The sequence below is a fragment of the Ovis aries genome, chromosome 2 (assembly GCF_016772045.2).
Source record: "Ovis aries strain OAR_USU_Benz2616 breed Rambouillet chromosome 2, ARS-UI_Ramb_v3.0, whole genome shotgun sequence".
NCBI lineage: Eukaryota > Metazoa > Chordata > Mammalia > Artiodactyla > Bovidae > Ovis > Ovis aries.
This window is the reverse complement of record NC_056055.1, coordinates 878844-894156: the sequence shown is the minus strand read 5'-3', so window position 1 is coordinate 894156 and position 15313 is coordinate 878844. Positions and strand designations below refer to the sequence as shown.

Below are 15313 nucleotides of genomic sequence, written 5' to 3'. Positions count from 1 at the left end.
ACACTTTTCTCACCCCGGACAGTGGAGCGGTTTTTCGGAAAGTAAACAGGCGGAGTGAGGATTCCAGGGTGTTTGGGAGAAGAGGCTCCGAGGGCACCCCACACTCCTCACCACGTGCCCTGTAGGGTCACCCCACACTCCTCTCCAGGTGCCCCCGGGCTCACCCCACATTCCACACCACATACCCCTGGGTCACCCCCATTCCGAGCACGTGGCCCCCCGGGTCACCCCACACTCACCACCACGTGCCCCCGGGGGCACCCCACACTCCTCATCACGTGGCCCCCGGGGGCACCCCACACTCCTCATCACGTGCCCCCGGGGGCACCCCACACTCACCACCACGTGCCCCCGGGGGCACCCCACACTCACCACCACGTGCCCCCGGGGGCACCCCACACTCCTCATCACGTGGCCCCCGGGGGCACCCCACACTCCTCATCACGTGCCCCCGGGGGCACCCCACACTCACCACCACGTGCCCCCCGGGATCACCCCACACTCCCCACGCGCCCTCGGGGTCACCCACACTTCCCACGCGCCCCCCGCCCTGGGCAGTGAGGCGGCCTGGATGAAGCGGACGCTCTGCGCTCCCACGACGCCATCGGCAGCTCCCCTCTGGAGCCCAGGGCAGCCTCCCGCCTCCTCCCGGCAGCCCTGTCACCGGGAGCGGCAGAAGCCTTGGTGAGCAGGGGCCTCTCGGCTCCCTGGGGCCTGGTCCCCGGTCCCCGTCCCTCTGCGGCAGGAGGCCCATTGCTGTCAGGGCCCTGGGACGGTCCACTCCCTCCGCACTCAGCTCCGGCGCTGCGGACCTTTCAGCGCAGCAGAGCAGCACGGGGGAGCCCCGGGCCCGAAGCGAGTTAAAAGGTGCATCAAGGAAAAGAAACGTGGCTCTCTGTCCTTCCTCCTTCCACGTGTGCACAGCTTTAGATCCGGAAGTTTCCTCACAAAAACCATCACACACGTTCTCTCCGAGTGACCAGGTTAGCAGCCTGGTCTCCTTCTGTGTGGTCGCCCCTCCCACCCCAGCTCTGCCGGGATTAGGGTTAGGACGCGATCGACACGCACCCGGCACGCACCGCTGCGCCCGCGCAAGGCGCGCAGCGAGACAGAGGGGCACCTGCGCCGTGAGCCGGCCCCGTCACAGACGCCACACAGAGAAAGGGCCCGAAAGAAGCAACAGCCCGTTCCTTCCTCTGGGATGAGGGCTCACGGGGCCCATGCCTCAGGCCCTACAGCAGCTTGAGCTCTGCTCCCGGCTCTGTGGTCGTCCCAGCACCCACTCACCCTGTAACTGGGAGATTGCACCTTCCTCCCATTACCCGGGTCGGGAAGATCCGCTGGAGCAGCGACAGGCTCCCCACTCCAGTATTCTCAGGCTTCCCAGTGGCTCAGCTGGGAAAGAATCCGCCTGCAGTGCAGGAGACCGCGGTTCAATCCTGGCTTGGGAAGATCCCCTGGAGAAGGGGTAGGTTACCCACTTCAGTATCCTCGGGCTTCCCTTGCGGCTCAGCTGGTAAAGAATCTGCCTGTGTTGCGGGAGACCCGAGTTAGATCCCTGGGTTGGGAAGATCCCCTGGAGAAGGGAAAGGCCCCCCACTCCAGTACTCTGGCCTGGAGAGCAGGGACTGTATAGTCCCTGGAGTCGCAAAGAGTCAGACATGACTGAGCGACTTTCACTTTCACCAAAATGCCCCAGAAGTTACTGGTCACTGTCCAAGCTGAACGGAATGTATCAGGCAGGCCTGCCTGATACGATGAAGCCAGCACATCCCAGCTCTTGGGGGCTCCTTTTCCGTGCCCAGCGCAGCATCCTGTGCCAGGACCTCTCAGCTGGTCCCAAGGAGCCCTGGCTCACGTCCAGCCAAACGCTGCGGTCTCCTCTCTATCTCTAGAGGCGTCTCCAGACTCTGAACTCCGCCTCAGTTCTTCATTTTCTTCTGACTTCTTCCCTTTCCCGCATCTGCGTGTGCTTTCTCTTCCTGTGTAATATAAATACTCCTCACGGACGGCAGCCCACCAGGCTCCTCCGTCCACGGGATTTTCCAGGCAAGAGTGTTGGAGTGGGGTGCCATTTCCTCCTCCAGGGGATCTTCCCAACCCAGGAATCGAACCCGGGTCTCTCGCATTGCAGGCAGGCGCTTTACTGTCTGAGCCACAAGGGAAGCCCCGATATAAATACTCCTCAAGTTGCCTCAAAATGACTTTTTGAGTAAGGAAAAATTTTTTGAGTTGAGCTTGGACATGGGAAAAGATTTGGGATAAATGACAATCCAGTTGATTTTTCTTTTCAGTTTAACAGAAGTAGGCTCTTGGTTATAAAGAAGCAAGAAGGGAATAGATTATCATCAGGAGGATCCGGAAAATAAGAAGTTAAACTTGATGAACAATTAATCAGTCGATCTAAGAAAAAAATGGAAAGCTTTATTTGAGCCAGAGTCAAGGATTATGACCTGAGGAGCGTCTCGGAAAGCCCTGAGAACTGGTCCACCCACCAGAAATCAAGGCACAGTTACACACGAGTTCTGAGACACAGGACTGTACATCAAAGCAACAGTTCTTAGTCAGACGCAAACGGCATCATTGCAGTGGGTCATGTGACCTCTTCTGAGATTACCAACAAGTGCTGTCGATAAAGAGTCGTCTTGCTGATGCTGGCGGGAGGCTGCTCTTCAGCTGGGCGGGTGTTCCTGCCAATGTGGTGGTCCAGGAGATGCCCAGTGCAGGAGAGGAGGCCAGAGGGCAGAGACTTCCCACGCTTACTTTTCCTCGTCTCGCCATAAGACGTGAGTTTTTCTTCACACCGATACTCACAGGCTGCTCCCTTGCCTGCCGGTGCAGACCCCCACGCGTCTCCCTGAGATCTCCCTTCCTCGCCCGCTTGTGTTCTACCTGCTGCCGCACTGACGGGGCCAGACCGGCTGCTTAACCGGAAGCAAGCAGACTTCCTGCTCCCGCCTTGCGTCTCCAGGGCTAGAGGAGCCGGAACTCTGCAGTTCACTTGTGCTGGGAATCACGTCTTATCGTTTGCTGTATTGCCAAAATACAAAAGTATTTCTGGGAATCCAGTGAAGTGTTGATTCGAAAATGTTCTTAAATACTTTCGGCTTATCTGATAAAAGCTCGAAAGATTAACTCATGGACACGTTTTTGAATTTTTTCTTTCCTGCAGAACAAGGGGGAGAATCCCTTTCTCTTTCCACAATGAGAGCATGTCTCCTGAGTCTGGATCTGAATCTCGGCCTGTCTCATGCTTGATCCACGGACGGGCTCAGTGTCTTAGCTCCTCCTCACCCACCTGAGGCTGCGTCTCCCCAGAGTCTGATCCTGCCTCAGGCCGGGGTCCTCCACATGCTACCGAGTTGATCTGTGGGGACCCTGCTCAGGCCCCAGCCAGGCCGCGGCTCCCTGCCTTGGCAGGAGACGTTCCTTTCCCATTCAGGCTGGAGCAGCTAAAACCAAGTAGAGATCAACACAGCGCAGGTTTAATTCAGTGGAAAGAACGGAAAAGCAGGAACCGAGTTCACAGAGCAATTCTCGCCCCACCTGGAGAGGGCGGTTTAATTCCCAAGAGGAGAGACAGAGGAGGAGGAGCGATGCTGAGGACGGGGAGGCGTCGGGCTTTTCTGAGGGAGAGGGCTGCCGGCCCGTCTCATGCTTTTCCGGTCTGCATCCTCCCACGGCCGCTGCTAGGTTTGCCATCTAGTACCTAAAGTAGTCAAACCAGCTTCAAGTGAGACTCGGGCTCTGCTGGAGGTCAGACTCGTCACCATCGTGGTCCCCGCTGCTTCCAGCCGGGCTTGTGGCCGCCACTCTCATCTCTGGAAACTCTACCTCAGAGTTTCACGTCCACTCCTGCCGAAGGTGAGGGTTTCCAGGTTCTGAGCGAAGACCTGCAGTCGCTCCGGCAACGTGAGCTTTGTCCTTGGCAGCTCACCCCCTGGCGCCAGACTGGGCTTGCAGGGCTGTGAGCGAAACACGCTGCTGCGTATCAGCCCCTGCAGGTGGCGCCAGTGGTAAGGCACCCACCTGCCGAAGCAGGAGGACCCCCTGGAGGAGGCAGGACCACCCGCTCCCGTGCTCTTGCGGAGAATCCTGTGGACGGGGGGCCTGGCGGGCTACAGTCCATGGGGCCGCAGAGTCAGACCCGACTGAGTGCCTAGCGCTAACGAGTAGACCAGCAATGCTGCAGCCACCCAGCCACCACAGCTGCCCCAGAAAGGGGGTCCTGGGGGGACTCGGAGTGCAGACAGAGGGGCTGCAGCCACCCCGGGGCAGAGGGACTCAGGGTGAGAGAGCCCAGGACACTGGCCCGGCAGGTAGCTGAGCTGCACATCAAGGGAGCGGCGTCAGTGAGCTGACTCTCGCCTCTTCCCATTCACAGAAAGGGGCTAAATCCACCAACCTGAGATGCTTGGTTTTCTGTAAGTAATAGTATCTTCCCATGCTCCAACCACCTGGTCTTTGTTGCAAAAGCTCCCATGGATCCCAGCTCCTCCCTCGCCTCTTCAGAGCTCTCCCTGAGAGCCATCTGAGACACTCACTCCCGGCAAGTCCTCAGCAAGCTAGCCCAGCAAAGCAACACCCTCACCCCACCCTGGGAGTGTCCGCATTCCAGGCTCCCTGGGGGCTCACCACCGTGGTACAAGGGCCGGCTGTCTGCAACATTGTTTACTGATATGGCAGAAATGCTTTTTCATCCACAAGGGAAATCTCTGTTTGTAAGGGAGTCTCCTGTCTGAGTCAGGAGAGAAGGCTGATACCAAATCAGCGGAGACTGAAGTCTGCACGACTGTATCTGTATCTGTTAATCATTCTGAGTCCCCTTCCTGCAACTGGCCTCCACACACTTTCTCAGCCTTAACTGAAGATGCTGAAAGTGTTAGTCACTCAGTCCTGTCTGACTCTGCGACCCCGTGGACTGTAGCCCGCCAGGCTCTTCTGTCCATGGGAGTCTCCAGGCAAGAATACTGGGGTGGGTAGCCATGCCCTCCTCCAAGGGAATCTTCCCGACCCAGAGATCGAACTCGAATCTCTGGCATTCCGGGCGGACCCTCTGCTGTCTGAGCCCCAGGGACGCCCAGCGGGAGACGGTTCTTCTTCCTGAACTCCAGGCTCCTCTTTGAGGTGCTCTCCGCCTAGGCGCCTCCGCTGTGGACAGGAGGTGCCCCCGTGGGTAAACGCTCGATTTCCTCTTGCTAATCAGTCATATTGCAAGGCCCCCAGCTGACAACCCAGGAGTGAAAACAGTCAGGACCCTGTGGGGCCCTCTCGGGTACGAAACCTTTCTGCGTTCCCCCATTTCCTCCTGGAGAAAGGATTCAGCCTCCTAGACCTTCTCTTCCCTCCCAAGTGCAGATTCCAGCAGTAGCCAATCAGGGAAGGGAGGGGCGGCCAGGAAACAAAGGTGCAGCCTTGGGGGCGGGGGCAGAGTCCTGTGCCCCCAGGACTCACAGCCGGATGCCCGGCGCTGCTGTAAGGACGGAGGCCCCCGCCCCGAGGACGGACTGCAGGCTGAGCCCAGGGTCCTGGGCACTTGCCCTCATCTCCCACGCCCTCCTCAAAGGAAGGCACACACCTTGCAGCCCTGCCCCACATCCTGCCCCTAAGACTCCTCAAGCCCAATGGGGAGTCTGGGTCTCCTGAGAAGAGCCGCCCAGCCCTCTGGCTCAGCCCCGTGGTGAAACTTTCTCTGCTCCAGACTCTGTCGTTCCGGTTGGCCCGGCCTCACGTCGTGTGCAGGGCCTTCAGCAGGAGGGCAGGAGCAGGCCTCAGCTCGGGAGCCCAGGAAAGCAGTGTTGAAGGGACACCAGGGAAGCTCTGACTCCTTGGAAAAGACCCTGATGCTGGAAAAGGCAGGAGAAGAAGGGGTTGACAGAGAATGAGATGATTGGACGGCATCACCGACTCAATGGACATGAGTTTGGGTAAACTCCGGGAGTTGCTGCTGGACAGGGAGGCCTGGCATGCTGCGGTTCATGGGGTTGCAGAGTCGGACACGACTGAGCAACTGAACTGAACTGAACTGACGGAAGTTCTACTCTCAGCCCGGCTTCTCGCAGCAGACACTGACCCTGCTAGGCTCCGCTAAGATTTTCTCAAGGAGGCCTGAAGGCTGGCTGGCTCGGGGAATGCTGGTGGACATCCTGCTTAGGCCTCCGCGGGCGTCCGGGTCTGGGCACCCCAGGCAGCAAGAGCTCTCCCACCTCCTCTGCCCTGCGCCCACACGTGACATTCCTTCTGGAACATTCCTCAGCGGCCCAGAGCTCCAGTCAGTGCAGGGGAGGGGGTGGAGGCTAACCTGCCCCTGGGGCAGTCAGTGACTGCGGACACTGCCCTCTGGAGTCTGTGCTGGGAGAGCCCAGAATCGAGGAGCGCGGTGGAGCCACAGGCTGAGCTCGCCTGCGGAAGATGACGCTGTCCTGTTTCCTGTTTCTTTCGGGCGTGTGTCTCGGGCCTTCGCACACGTGCGTGCGCCGTCTTCATGGTGGCAGGGAGCCCAGGACCTGAGGGCCCCTCTCTGGCCATGACCCTCCGGACCCGGGCCTGCCGTCCGGCCCCCAGGCAGGGGATGGGCCTGCAGCCAGCAGACCATGAGCTAGAGCGGGCGGTCCGCACTCGGACACTGTAAGCGGAGGGTCCCCGCCTCCATGGTCTCCTGGACAGTTGCCTGTGAGCCATCGCCTTGGGGCTCAAAGCCATGGAGGGCGGCAAGCGCGGTCCTTGACCCTGGTGGCTCCGAAGGGCAGCCTGTGAAATGGGCTGACGCCAGGTGGGGAGGCAGGAGAGAAGGTGCAGAAGTCAGGCGGGGGTTGGGAGAGCATGCACGGGGGTCCTGGGAGAAACACACGGGCCCCACCCCGAGAGACAGAGCGTGAGCAACTTCGTGGGGAGGGGAGGATGCAGGCCTCCAGGGGCCTTTGCAAGAGAGCCGGTCTTGGAGGCGGGGTGGGAGGGTGGCAGCTTGCGACAGTCCATCTGGGTGCGGTCCTGTGACACAGCCGTCTGGGCGTTGAAACCCTTGGGGAGGGGCCCCCAAGTGGTAGAGCTCCTGCTGGAGGCCTGCGCCCAGTGCCGGCAAGGCTGGGGGGGTGGGGTGAGGATTCCAGGAGAACACAGGAGCCCTGCAGACACGGCCCCAGGGAACCTGGGCTCCAGGGCCAGGCCCGCGGCCGGCCTACCGCCACCCCCGTAGCCATGCGGGCCCAGCTCCGAAGGGGCGGCCAGAGCCCCAGGGCCGAGCCCACTGGGGCTGCGTCCATCTCAGGCTAAAACGACTCTAAGCGGGTGTATTTAGTCATCTGTTCTGACTCAACCAACGTGAGTTTGAACAAACTCCGGGAGACGGTGGAGAACAAGGAAGCCTGGCATGCTGCAGTCCACGGGGTCAGACGTGACTTAGTGACTGAACAACTCCTTTTCTTTTTAAATGTAAGAAAAGAGGCTCTACCTGACGTAAGGACAGCGGCTTCTCGGCAAGTGGGACAGGCGGGACAGGCAGCAGAGTGGGTTACAGTGCACACGGGCATGTGTCAGCCGGGAGGGCTGCAACCAGCGGCAAGCTGACCGCAGGCCCATTTTGCTGAGAAGCAGTCTTCTAGTTCAGGATAATAAAGGGACACCACGCACACAGGGCTGAGCGCGCTCCTGGAGTGGGAGTTTCCAGCGGCCCTGAGGCGGGGACGGGGCCCAGTGTGGCTGAAGTCCTTGTCTGGGGTGAGACACAAGCGTGCAGGTCCGCGGGTCCTCCACAGACAGCCCTGCCCTCTGGAGGCTCAGGCTTATCTGCAGATGTTTCTGGAGCACAGAGCCGTGCCCGTGCCTGAGACGGAGCTGCACCTAACTGCACCTAACCTGGCACGACCCAGCCCCCTTCATCCCCGCAGGGCGCGCGCTGTGAAGCAGGCCCCGGTCCCGGTGCTTCCCTTCCTTCAGTGGGGGCAGCATGGGGCAGGGCAGGGGGCCAGGGCCCCGGGCTCATCACCACCTGCCTGGCTGTCTGTCCAGCACCCAGTCCTGCCCGGAGCTCGGGGCGTGACCTGCTCTGGAAACAGGCTTGCTGCAGACGTGGCCAGTGTCAGGGGGGGTGTCCCGGGCCCTAAGTCGGCATGTCCCTGCAAGGACAGGGAGACGGGGATGAGGACAGACCGGGGGAAGACCCCCTGGAGACGGGCCTCGGCCGGCTGGCGCGTGCAGCCCGCTAGCAGCACCAGGGCCTGCAGAGGGGCGGGGAGGAGCGAATCTTGACCTCTGGCCTCCAGGACTGTGGGGTCAGCCTTCTGCTGGCCACCGAGCCACCCATGACGCCCTGGAGCACCTCCCAGGAGCATCTCCCCGGAGCACGTCCCCGGAGCATCTCCACGCCCTCCTCGCTGGCTGCCAGCAAGTGGGCTGGCGCTGGGCAGGAAGATGCCGGCGAGGCCCTGGGGAGGGGGGCGGTCTCAGGCACAGCCAGGTTCTCCAGGGCTGACTCACTGTCTGGGAATGGCCCCCCGGTCTCCAGACCTGGGAAGCCTCCCCGCCAGGAGGACACTCGTCCCTGGGGGGGTGGGCGGCCCCCACACCTCTTGCCGGGCCCTCAGCACTGACTGTGAGCGTGAGACGCGTCCTCCCATGACAGACGGGAGCCCAGGGCTCTGAGAGGGCGAGACAGTCACCAGAGTCGGAGTCTGGGAGGCCGCTGGCCAGTCTCTCTTGTTCCAAACCCAATGCTCCCTTCCTCACAGACTCCTGAGGGGCGATGGGCAGAGAGAAGGCAGGTTTGCCCTGGAACTAGCAGGAAGTGGACTGTCCCTGGGGGCCCCCAGGCACTTGGGTGTCTCCTCAACACAGCCTGGGCCCCTGGGGGGGTGGAGGGTGGCCACTGAGTGGGGAGAAACTGGCCATCAGTCACCTCTGCCAGCTTGGGGCCGTGGCTGCGGGGGTGCCCGGCATCCCCAGGAGGGTGGCCCCCGTGGCCCTAGTGAGTCTCCAGAGAAGGCCAGCGGGGACCAGCGGGGCACCAGCCAGGCCTGGTGACCTGCAGGAGGGGCCCACCACCAGCCAGCTCAGTAGGTGAGGTTCAAGGTCAGGGCCTGGCAAGGGTGATGCCAAGTCAGCATGCCGTCCCCTCCCTGCCCATCCTGAGTGATGGGGCCTGGACAAGCTATGCTCTTCACTGAGCATCAGGTTTTGCATTTGCAAACTGGGGATACTCACATCTCTTTGGGATGTCACCGAGCTTAGATACTCAAGTATGCGGACAGCAGTCACGTGCAGGCCCGGCCCTGAGCAGGTGCTCAGACGGTGGGCGGGTGGGCACAGCCGCGTGACACTGCAGAGCTCGGGGTGCCACTCAGAGCAACGAGAACGCCACGGGGATCCTGGTCTCTGAATGCACGTCTAAGCAGGCAGCACGGTCGCACCAGGAAGGAATGTTTACTGCAGGCAGATAACGAGGCTCGGGAGGTGGTCAGCAGAGAGAACTGCAGTCACATGGGCTTGGGCAACAGAAAACCCGGGAGGCTTTGATGGCCACAGTGAACCGGGAGAAAGGCAAGATCCCCGAGGTGTGAGGCCTCCCTGGGCCTCTAGAGGGCAGACGCGGGACACACGGCCCAGGAGGTGCAGAAGCAGAAACAGCCCAGTAGGTAAGAGTGTCCCTGCTGAACTGGGAGGAGGGAAGGCTGGGAGGGAGGACTGCAGGGGAGGACGGGCGAGGGTAGAGTTCACAGAACCCCTCCTGCAGCACGTTTCAGAGGCAGGCCAGGAGGCTGGGAACGCAGGGGGCAGCGGATGCTGAGGCCATGAGGCACAATCTCTTCTCCAGGAAACCCCAGTGTTTCTAAAGACCTTCAGCTGAGTGGATGAGGCTCCCCCACATCACAGAGGGAGCTCCTCTTTGCCCAGGCTCACCACTGTCAAACTCACCTACAAAACGCCTTCAGCACAACACTTGGACTCATGTTGAGCAAACCACTGGGGGCGACAGCCCAGCCTGATGGACACGTTTGAGCCACAGTGGTGCTGAACCGGACGGAGAGGTGGAGGGCATGTGCTGCTGCGGACGCCTGCTCCCCGGGATGGTTGGAAGGCAGCCTTTACCCACCGAAACCTAAGGGGCCTGGAGACTTTTGGCTTGGGGAGTGGCGGCAGGGTCAAAGCGGCAGCACATTCTCTGCCCACCGCAGGGAAGGGGCCAGCAGGCCCAGGTGGGGTCCTAGCGGGGGTCCAGGGCAAGGGGCAGGGCCGGGACTGCTGGTGGTTACTGGTAAGGAGGACGAAGAGCAGAAATTGACCCAGACACAAGGAACAACTGGAGTCCACGGGGATTTTCAACTCACACCAGTGGGTGAAGCCCTCAGGGGCGACTGCTGGGCTGGAGGGTCTGATGAAACATTTTAGAGGATCTCATCAGAGATTCAGAAGAAAGCAGGGACAGTGAGGTTTGGGGTTTCTGACCTAAGTTTGAAATTCGTGCAGGGCAATCAGACAGCATTTGGGAAGGAGTGTGAAGCCCCAGGGGACTCGTGACTGTGAGCACGCAGGCCGCCTGGCTGGCGTGTCCGAGCCCCTGGAGACTGTGGGAAGGCTGCTCCCAGTGGTTCCAGAACGCCAGCTTCGGGGGAGCCGGGCCAGCCCCCAGCTCAGCTCCCCCAGAGCTAGGCCCTGGGGACCACGGAGGGGCGGCAATCTGCTGACGCAGGCAAGCGTCCACCACCCCATCCCCACAGCAGCCTGGGGGGACCACCTCTCTGCCAGTGGTCAGACCGGCCACGAGACACTGGGGGTCGGAACAGATCCAGGCTCCTCTCCGACGCTGGGACGTGGTGACCGTGGTGACCGTGGACTGGACCTCTTCAGCTGTAACTGGATCCTCAGGAGTCAAGTGTTAGAATAGAGCGGCTCGGCCCAGGGCCCCCGCTGTGCCCAGCAAGGCCCCCTGGGGAGGCCCAGTGGGTTCCTCCACCCGTGGCCACAAGGGAGGAAACTAAAGGACACTGAGCGTCCACGTGGGCCAACCCTGCACAGAGACCTCTACCCAAACATCTTCTAGGCTTCTCACCGTGCCCTGGGGTCCTCAGGACAGGGCTGGGGCTGGCGCGGAGGCAGACATGCGAGGAGGTGCGGACGCTTAACAGGCCTCGTGGGCCCAGGCAGGGAGCCCGACCCCTGGCTCTGATCCCCAGCGGCTTGTCTGGAGGCAGGTCTCCGAGAGACAGCCAGACAGAAACAGAGAGACGGAGAGAGACGCGGTGGAGGCAGGGGGCGAGAGAAAGGCAGAGAGGGGAGAGAGAGAGAAAGCGCTTGGAATCCTGCCTGGAACTTGCGAAGTCCTCTAAGAGTGTTTTCTGAAACAACAAAAGCTTCTATTGCACACGTGTGGCAACGGCCGCTAGGCGAGGCCCCAGACCGTGAGCGCGGACCTGGGGCTGGACCCCGGGGGCCCAACCTGTCCGCCGCCGCCGGGGCCGCCCGGCCGCCGCGCTCGGGCAGGAGGTCCTCGCCCCGCCCCGGCCCTCGGGGAGGTGGGGGCGGGAAGGGCGGAGCCGCGCGCATGTGCACAGCTGGCGCCCCCCGCCCGCGGCGCACAGCTGGGACGTGGGCCGCGCCTGGGCGGCGGGCGGGCGCAGTCCGGAGCCGGCGGTGGACGCGCCGGGCCTTCGCTGTCGGTCCGCGCGCCCGAGCGCCCCGCGCGCCGTGGGTCATGGCCGTGCGCGCCGCGCGCCCCTGCCTGCTGGCACTCGCTCTGTGCTCGTGCTGGGGGGCGCTGGCCGAGGTCGCCCCCAGGCCGAGCAACGGGTGTCCCAGCCGCTGCCTGTGCTTCCGCACCACGGTGCGCTGCATGCATCTGCTGCTGGAGGCCGTGCCCGCCGTGGCGCCGCAGACCTCTATCCTGTGAGTGCGGCGGGGCGCGGGGGCAGGGCCCCGGGAACCTGGGCGCGCCGGGCGGCCGGGGATCGTGCGGCGGGGCCTTTGTCCTCCGTGGCCGGACGGGGGGCGGACCTGAGCGCAGAGCGCGCCGCCTCCGGAGCCGCCTTTGTTTGGAGCTCGGAGTCCCGGCGGGCCGGGGGAGTCGTCGGGCCCGCCGGGGAAAGCCCCCAGCCCCGCCGGCCCTGATGCTCGCCCGCTCCTCCCCGCCCCGCTCTGGCCCCCTGCTCCCGGAGCCCGGCGCCCCCCTCTCCCGCGTTCCTTTCCCCTCCCCCTCGCCTCCGACTCGGCGCTTCCCCCTCCTGCCCGGGCCGCCGTACCCCCGTCCCGGCTCCGGGAGGCCCTCCTGGCGCCCCCCTCTCTGACCCGCGTCCGGCGGGGCGCAGAGAGCCTCCGGCCCGGGCCCCGGTGGGCGCACGGCTCTCTCGGGCGCCCCTGCGCCGCGTCCCGGGAGGGGCGCGCTGCGAGTGCGGGAAGGCGCGGGCGGAGCCGGGTTCCGAGCGGGTGTGCGCGCGGGGCCCGTCCCCGCCCTCGTCTCCAGCTGGGGCGCCGCGGCGGGGCCGCTGGGACCCGGCGCTCCAGTTGGCACCGCGCGCCCACCCCCGCGCTCCCCTGGGGATCCCGCCCGCCCTGCCGCCGAGTCGCCCGAGGCCTGTTCGGATGCGCCCCTGATTAGAGTTTCAAACTCCGAAAAGGCAGTCCGCGATCCAGGCGCCGACTGCGCTCGGCGGCCCGCAGCCGCCCTTCTGGATGCCAAAAATAGTTTCCACTCTTCTCCGAGCCCGAGTGCTTCTGGCACCGCCGAGGCGCCTGCAAAAGTTGTGAAGTTTGGGGTGAACTATTCAGGAAGTGGGCGGTCAGTGTTCTTTTAAAACCAAGCAGGCGGACTCTCCTCGTGGTCGCCCGCCTGGCGGCCCTTCCTCGGGGTCCGCGGTGGGACTCACCCCCGGCCTGGAAGCCCTCTCCCTGGCTGCTTCCCCGGCCGCCCTCTGGGGACGGGGCCGGCGCGCAGGAGGCATCCCCACAGGCCGACTGAGGGGTTTCTGGAGGCCGAGATTTAACTCTTGAGTCAGTGGGAAAAACGCGGACCCTGAAGCCGTTCTTCACGTCCCGCCAGAGTCAAATACATGGACCACATGTATGAGTCAAACGCATGGCTTTGCCCTCACGCCTTAATTGCTTTTTTTAAAAGACAGTATTTTAAAAGATGACTGTGGTAGAGCCAGAATGGGCCCACCAGCGTCCTGCGGGCGGTGAGGCTCTCCATGGAACCTCCCGGAGTCTCATGCAGCAGCCGAGTGTGGGCAGGGCGGGCAGCAGTGGGTGATGCTGGCGAGAATTCAGAAGCCCTGCTTGTTCCTGTGCCCAGAGATGCCGAGAAACCACCTCTCGTGGCCTCGCGGGCTCTGTGATTAGGCGGGGGTGCTGAGCTTGCCGGGCCCCTGAGAGCCGCCAGGGTTGTGGGTGGTGTGAGAGCGAAGTGGCTCAGTCGTGTCCGGCGCTCTGCCGCCCCATGGACGTAGCCCACCGCGCTCCTCCGTCCATGCGGTTTTCCAGGAGTGAGAACTGGAGGGAGGTGCCAGGCCTTTCCATCTTCCTGACCCAGGGATTGAACCGTGGTCTTCTGCATTGCAGGCAGACTCTACTGTCTGAGCCACCAGGAAATCCTAAATTGGGCTTCCCTTGTGGCTCAGCTGGTAAAGAATTTACGTGCAATGTGGGAGACCCAGGTTTTTTCCCTGGGTTGGGAAGATACCCTGGAGAAGGGATGGGCTAGCCACTCCAGTATTCCAGCCTGGAGAATTGTGGTGTGAACACACACCTGTCCTACAGCTGTGTAGACACAGGCACCTGGGGAGGAGGCTCCCATCCGTGCCAGTGTAGACCTGGGATGCGGGAGAACTGAGTCCTCCGTGAAGGGTTCCGCCGGGGGTCAGGGACTGCGAGCCGGGAGGGAGACAGTGGTGCTGGGTGGGGCCTCATGGAGGAGCCCGGCCCGGCGGGAAGGCCCGCTGGGGAGGGGTGTTGCTCTGGGGTCTGGGGTCCAGTCTGGAGCCTTCCTGGGGGGCTGCTCGTTGCGACGCGTTGGCGTCACCGGCTCCGCCCGTGCAGAGGTCGTCCGCGCGCACTCTGGGCTTCTCTGCCGGGCTCTGCCCTCCTGCAGCTGCTGCTCCTCCCCATCCAAAGTAAGACCTGGGAGCGACTGGGGACTGAAAGGGTGTGAGGGTAGGGAGGACTTTGGCCCCAGAGTCCGTTGGCCGGTCCCTCCCTCACTTATCCCTCGGCTTTTAGGACTCTCCCCTCTCCCCCTTTCCCTGGGAAAGACTGACTGAGAATCACCAGGAGCATCAGACTTGTCCCCCCATCATGGTGTCTCAGGGGTGTGCCCACATGGGGCCCGAGAGAGGATCATTCTGCTTCGTGGTTGGGGCTTAGAAACCCTGGTCTGAGAGCAGGCCCTGGTCCAAAGCATGTGATCCTAGTTTGACCCGGAACCTTAGGAGCAGGGTCCTGGCCACCCCGCCCTCTGGGCTCCCTGCGGTCAGCATTTCGGAGCCCTTCAGCAGGGGTCATGCGCTTAGCTCGACCGTAGTAGAATTAAGCGTTTAACGTCTGAGAGTTTCACTCTGCTCAGCAGGGCAGCAGAAGCTCACCGTGGTGGGGACTGAAGAGCTGGCGGTGAAGCGCGCGGTGGCGTCCTCACTCTGCTCGCTCTGTCCTCCCCTCGGCCCGGGCCTTGGGGGGTCTCCTGGTACACCTGCTGCCTCACGCGTCACCCTCTGCGCCTCACCCCCTTCTGATCTGTTCTTGTTGCCTCCTCGGTGAGGCCATGGGAATCACCCCCTCCCATAGCCCAGGCCACTCCAAAGCCACCGTCCACATGACAGGAAGCCCTGGTGTTGGAGGGGGCCTGGGGACGTGGGCTGGGCGGCCCAGGGGAGTGCAGCCTGGCCCACAGCAGGTAGGGGGCTGGCGAGAGCGCCTCCCCAGGGTCAGGCTACCAGCCAAACAGCTGGCCCCACTTCCACCCGCTTCTGAAGGCCTCTGTCTGGGCCCGAGCTGCGTTCCAGCCCTCACCTTGCAGGGTCCCTGGTCCACGAGGGCACCAGGGAGGGAGGCCCCGCGGCCCTGTGATGAGGCTGACCGCTCAGGTGCGCCTGGCCAGGGGGACTGCAGGAGGCCGGGGGCACCCGTGGTCTGCACCTTCTCCACACTCGGAGAAGGTACTGCCGGGGCCCTGGTATGGGTCGGGCCCCTGCCTTCCTGTTGGCCCTGCACTGAACCTGGCTGACGGGAGAACCCAGCTTCTCATGAGCTCCTCTGTGCAGGGCGCTGAGGTCTCTGCCTCTGCCAACAGGTAGCAGGAGGGAGGGAGAGGGGTCCTGTCAGGTCAGCAGGGGCC

General features: G+C 63.0%; 1 protein-coding gene and 1 long non-coding RNA gene across 8 annotated transcripts in view; one reads left to right on the top strand and one right to left on the bottom strand.

Moving 5' to 3' along the window:
• Positions 1–3463: 3463 nt before the first annotated feature.
• LOC105606473 (uncharacterized) lies at positions 3464–11451 on the bottom strand. 5 transcript variants are annotated; one of them, XR_006058534.2, is made up of 3 exons: positions 6302–11451; positions 3835–5846; positions 3464–3709 (listed from the first exon to the last, which is right to left on the bottom strand). It is a non-coding gene; the product is annotated as an uncharacterized LOC105606473 (long non-coding RNA). The 5 variants fall into 5 exon arrangements; XR_009599496.1 differs by having other exon boundaries at positions 3464–5846; positions 6302–6762; positions 7451–11451; XR_009599495.1 differs by having other exon boundaries at positions 3464–5846; positions 6302–8114; positions 8476–11451.
• Positions 11452–11608: 157 nt separating this feature from the next.
• The window catches only part of PXDN (peroxidasin), a 64492-nt gene continuing 60787 nt past the window's right edge, over positions 11609–15313 (top strand). For all 3 annotated transcript variants that reach the window (XR_003588047.3, XM_027964025.3, XM_027964024.3), the window contains exon 1: positions 11609–11877. Coding sequence is in view for 2 of the 3 variants with exons in the window: in XM_027964025.3 (XP_027819826.2) it covers positions 11687–11877 (191 nt within the window). In the remaining variant the exon portion in view is untranslated. The remainder of the gene's footprint in view (positions 11878–15313) is intronic.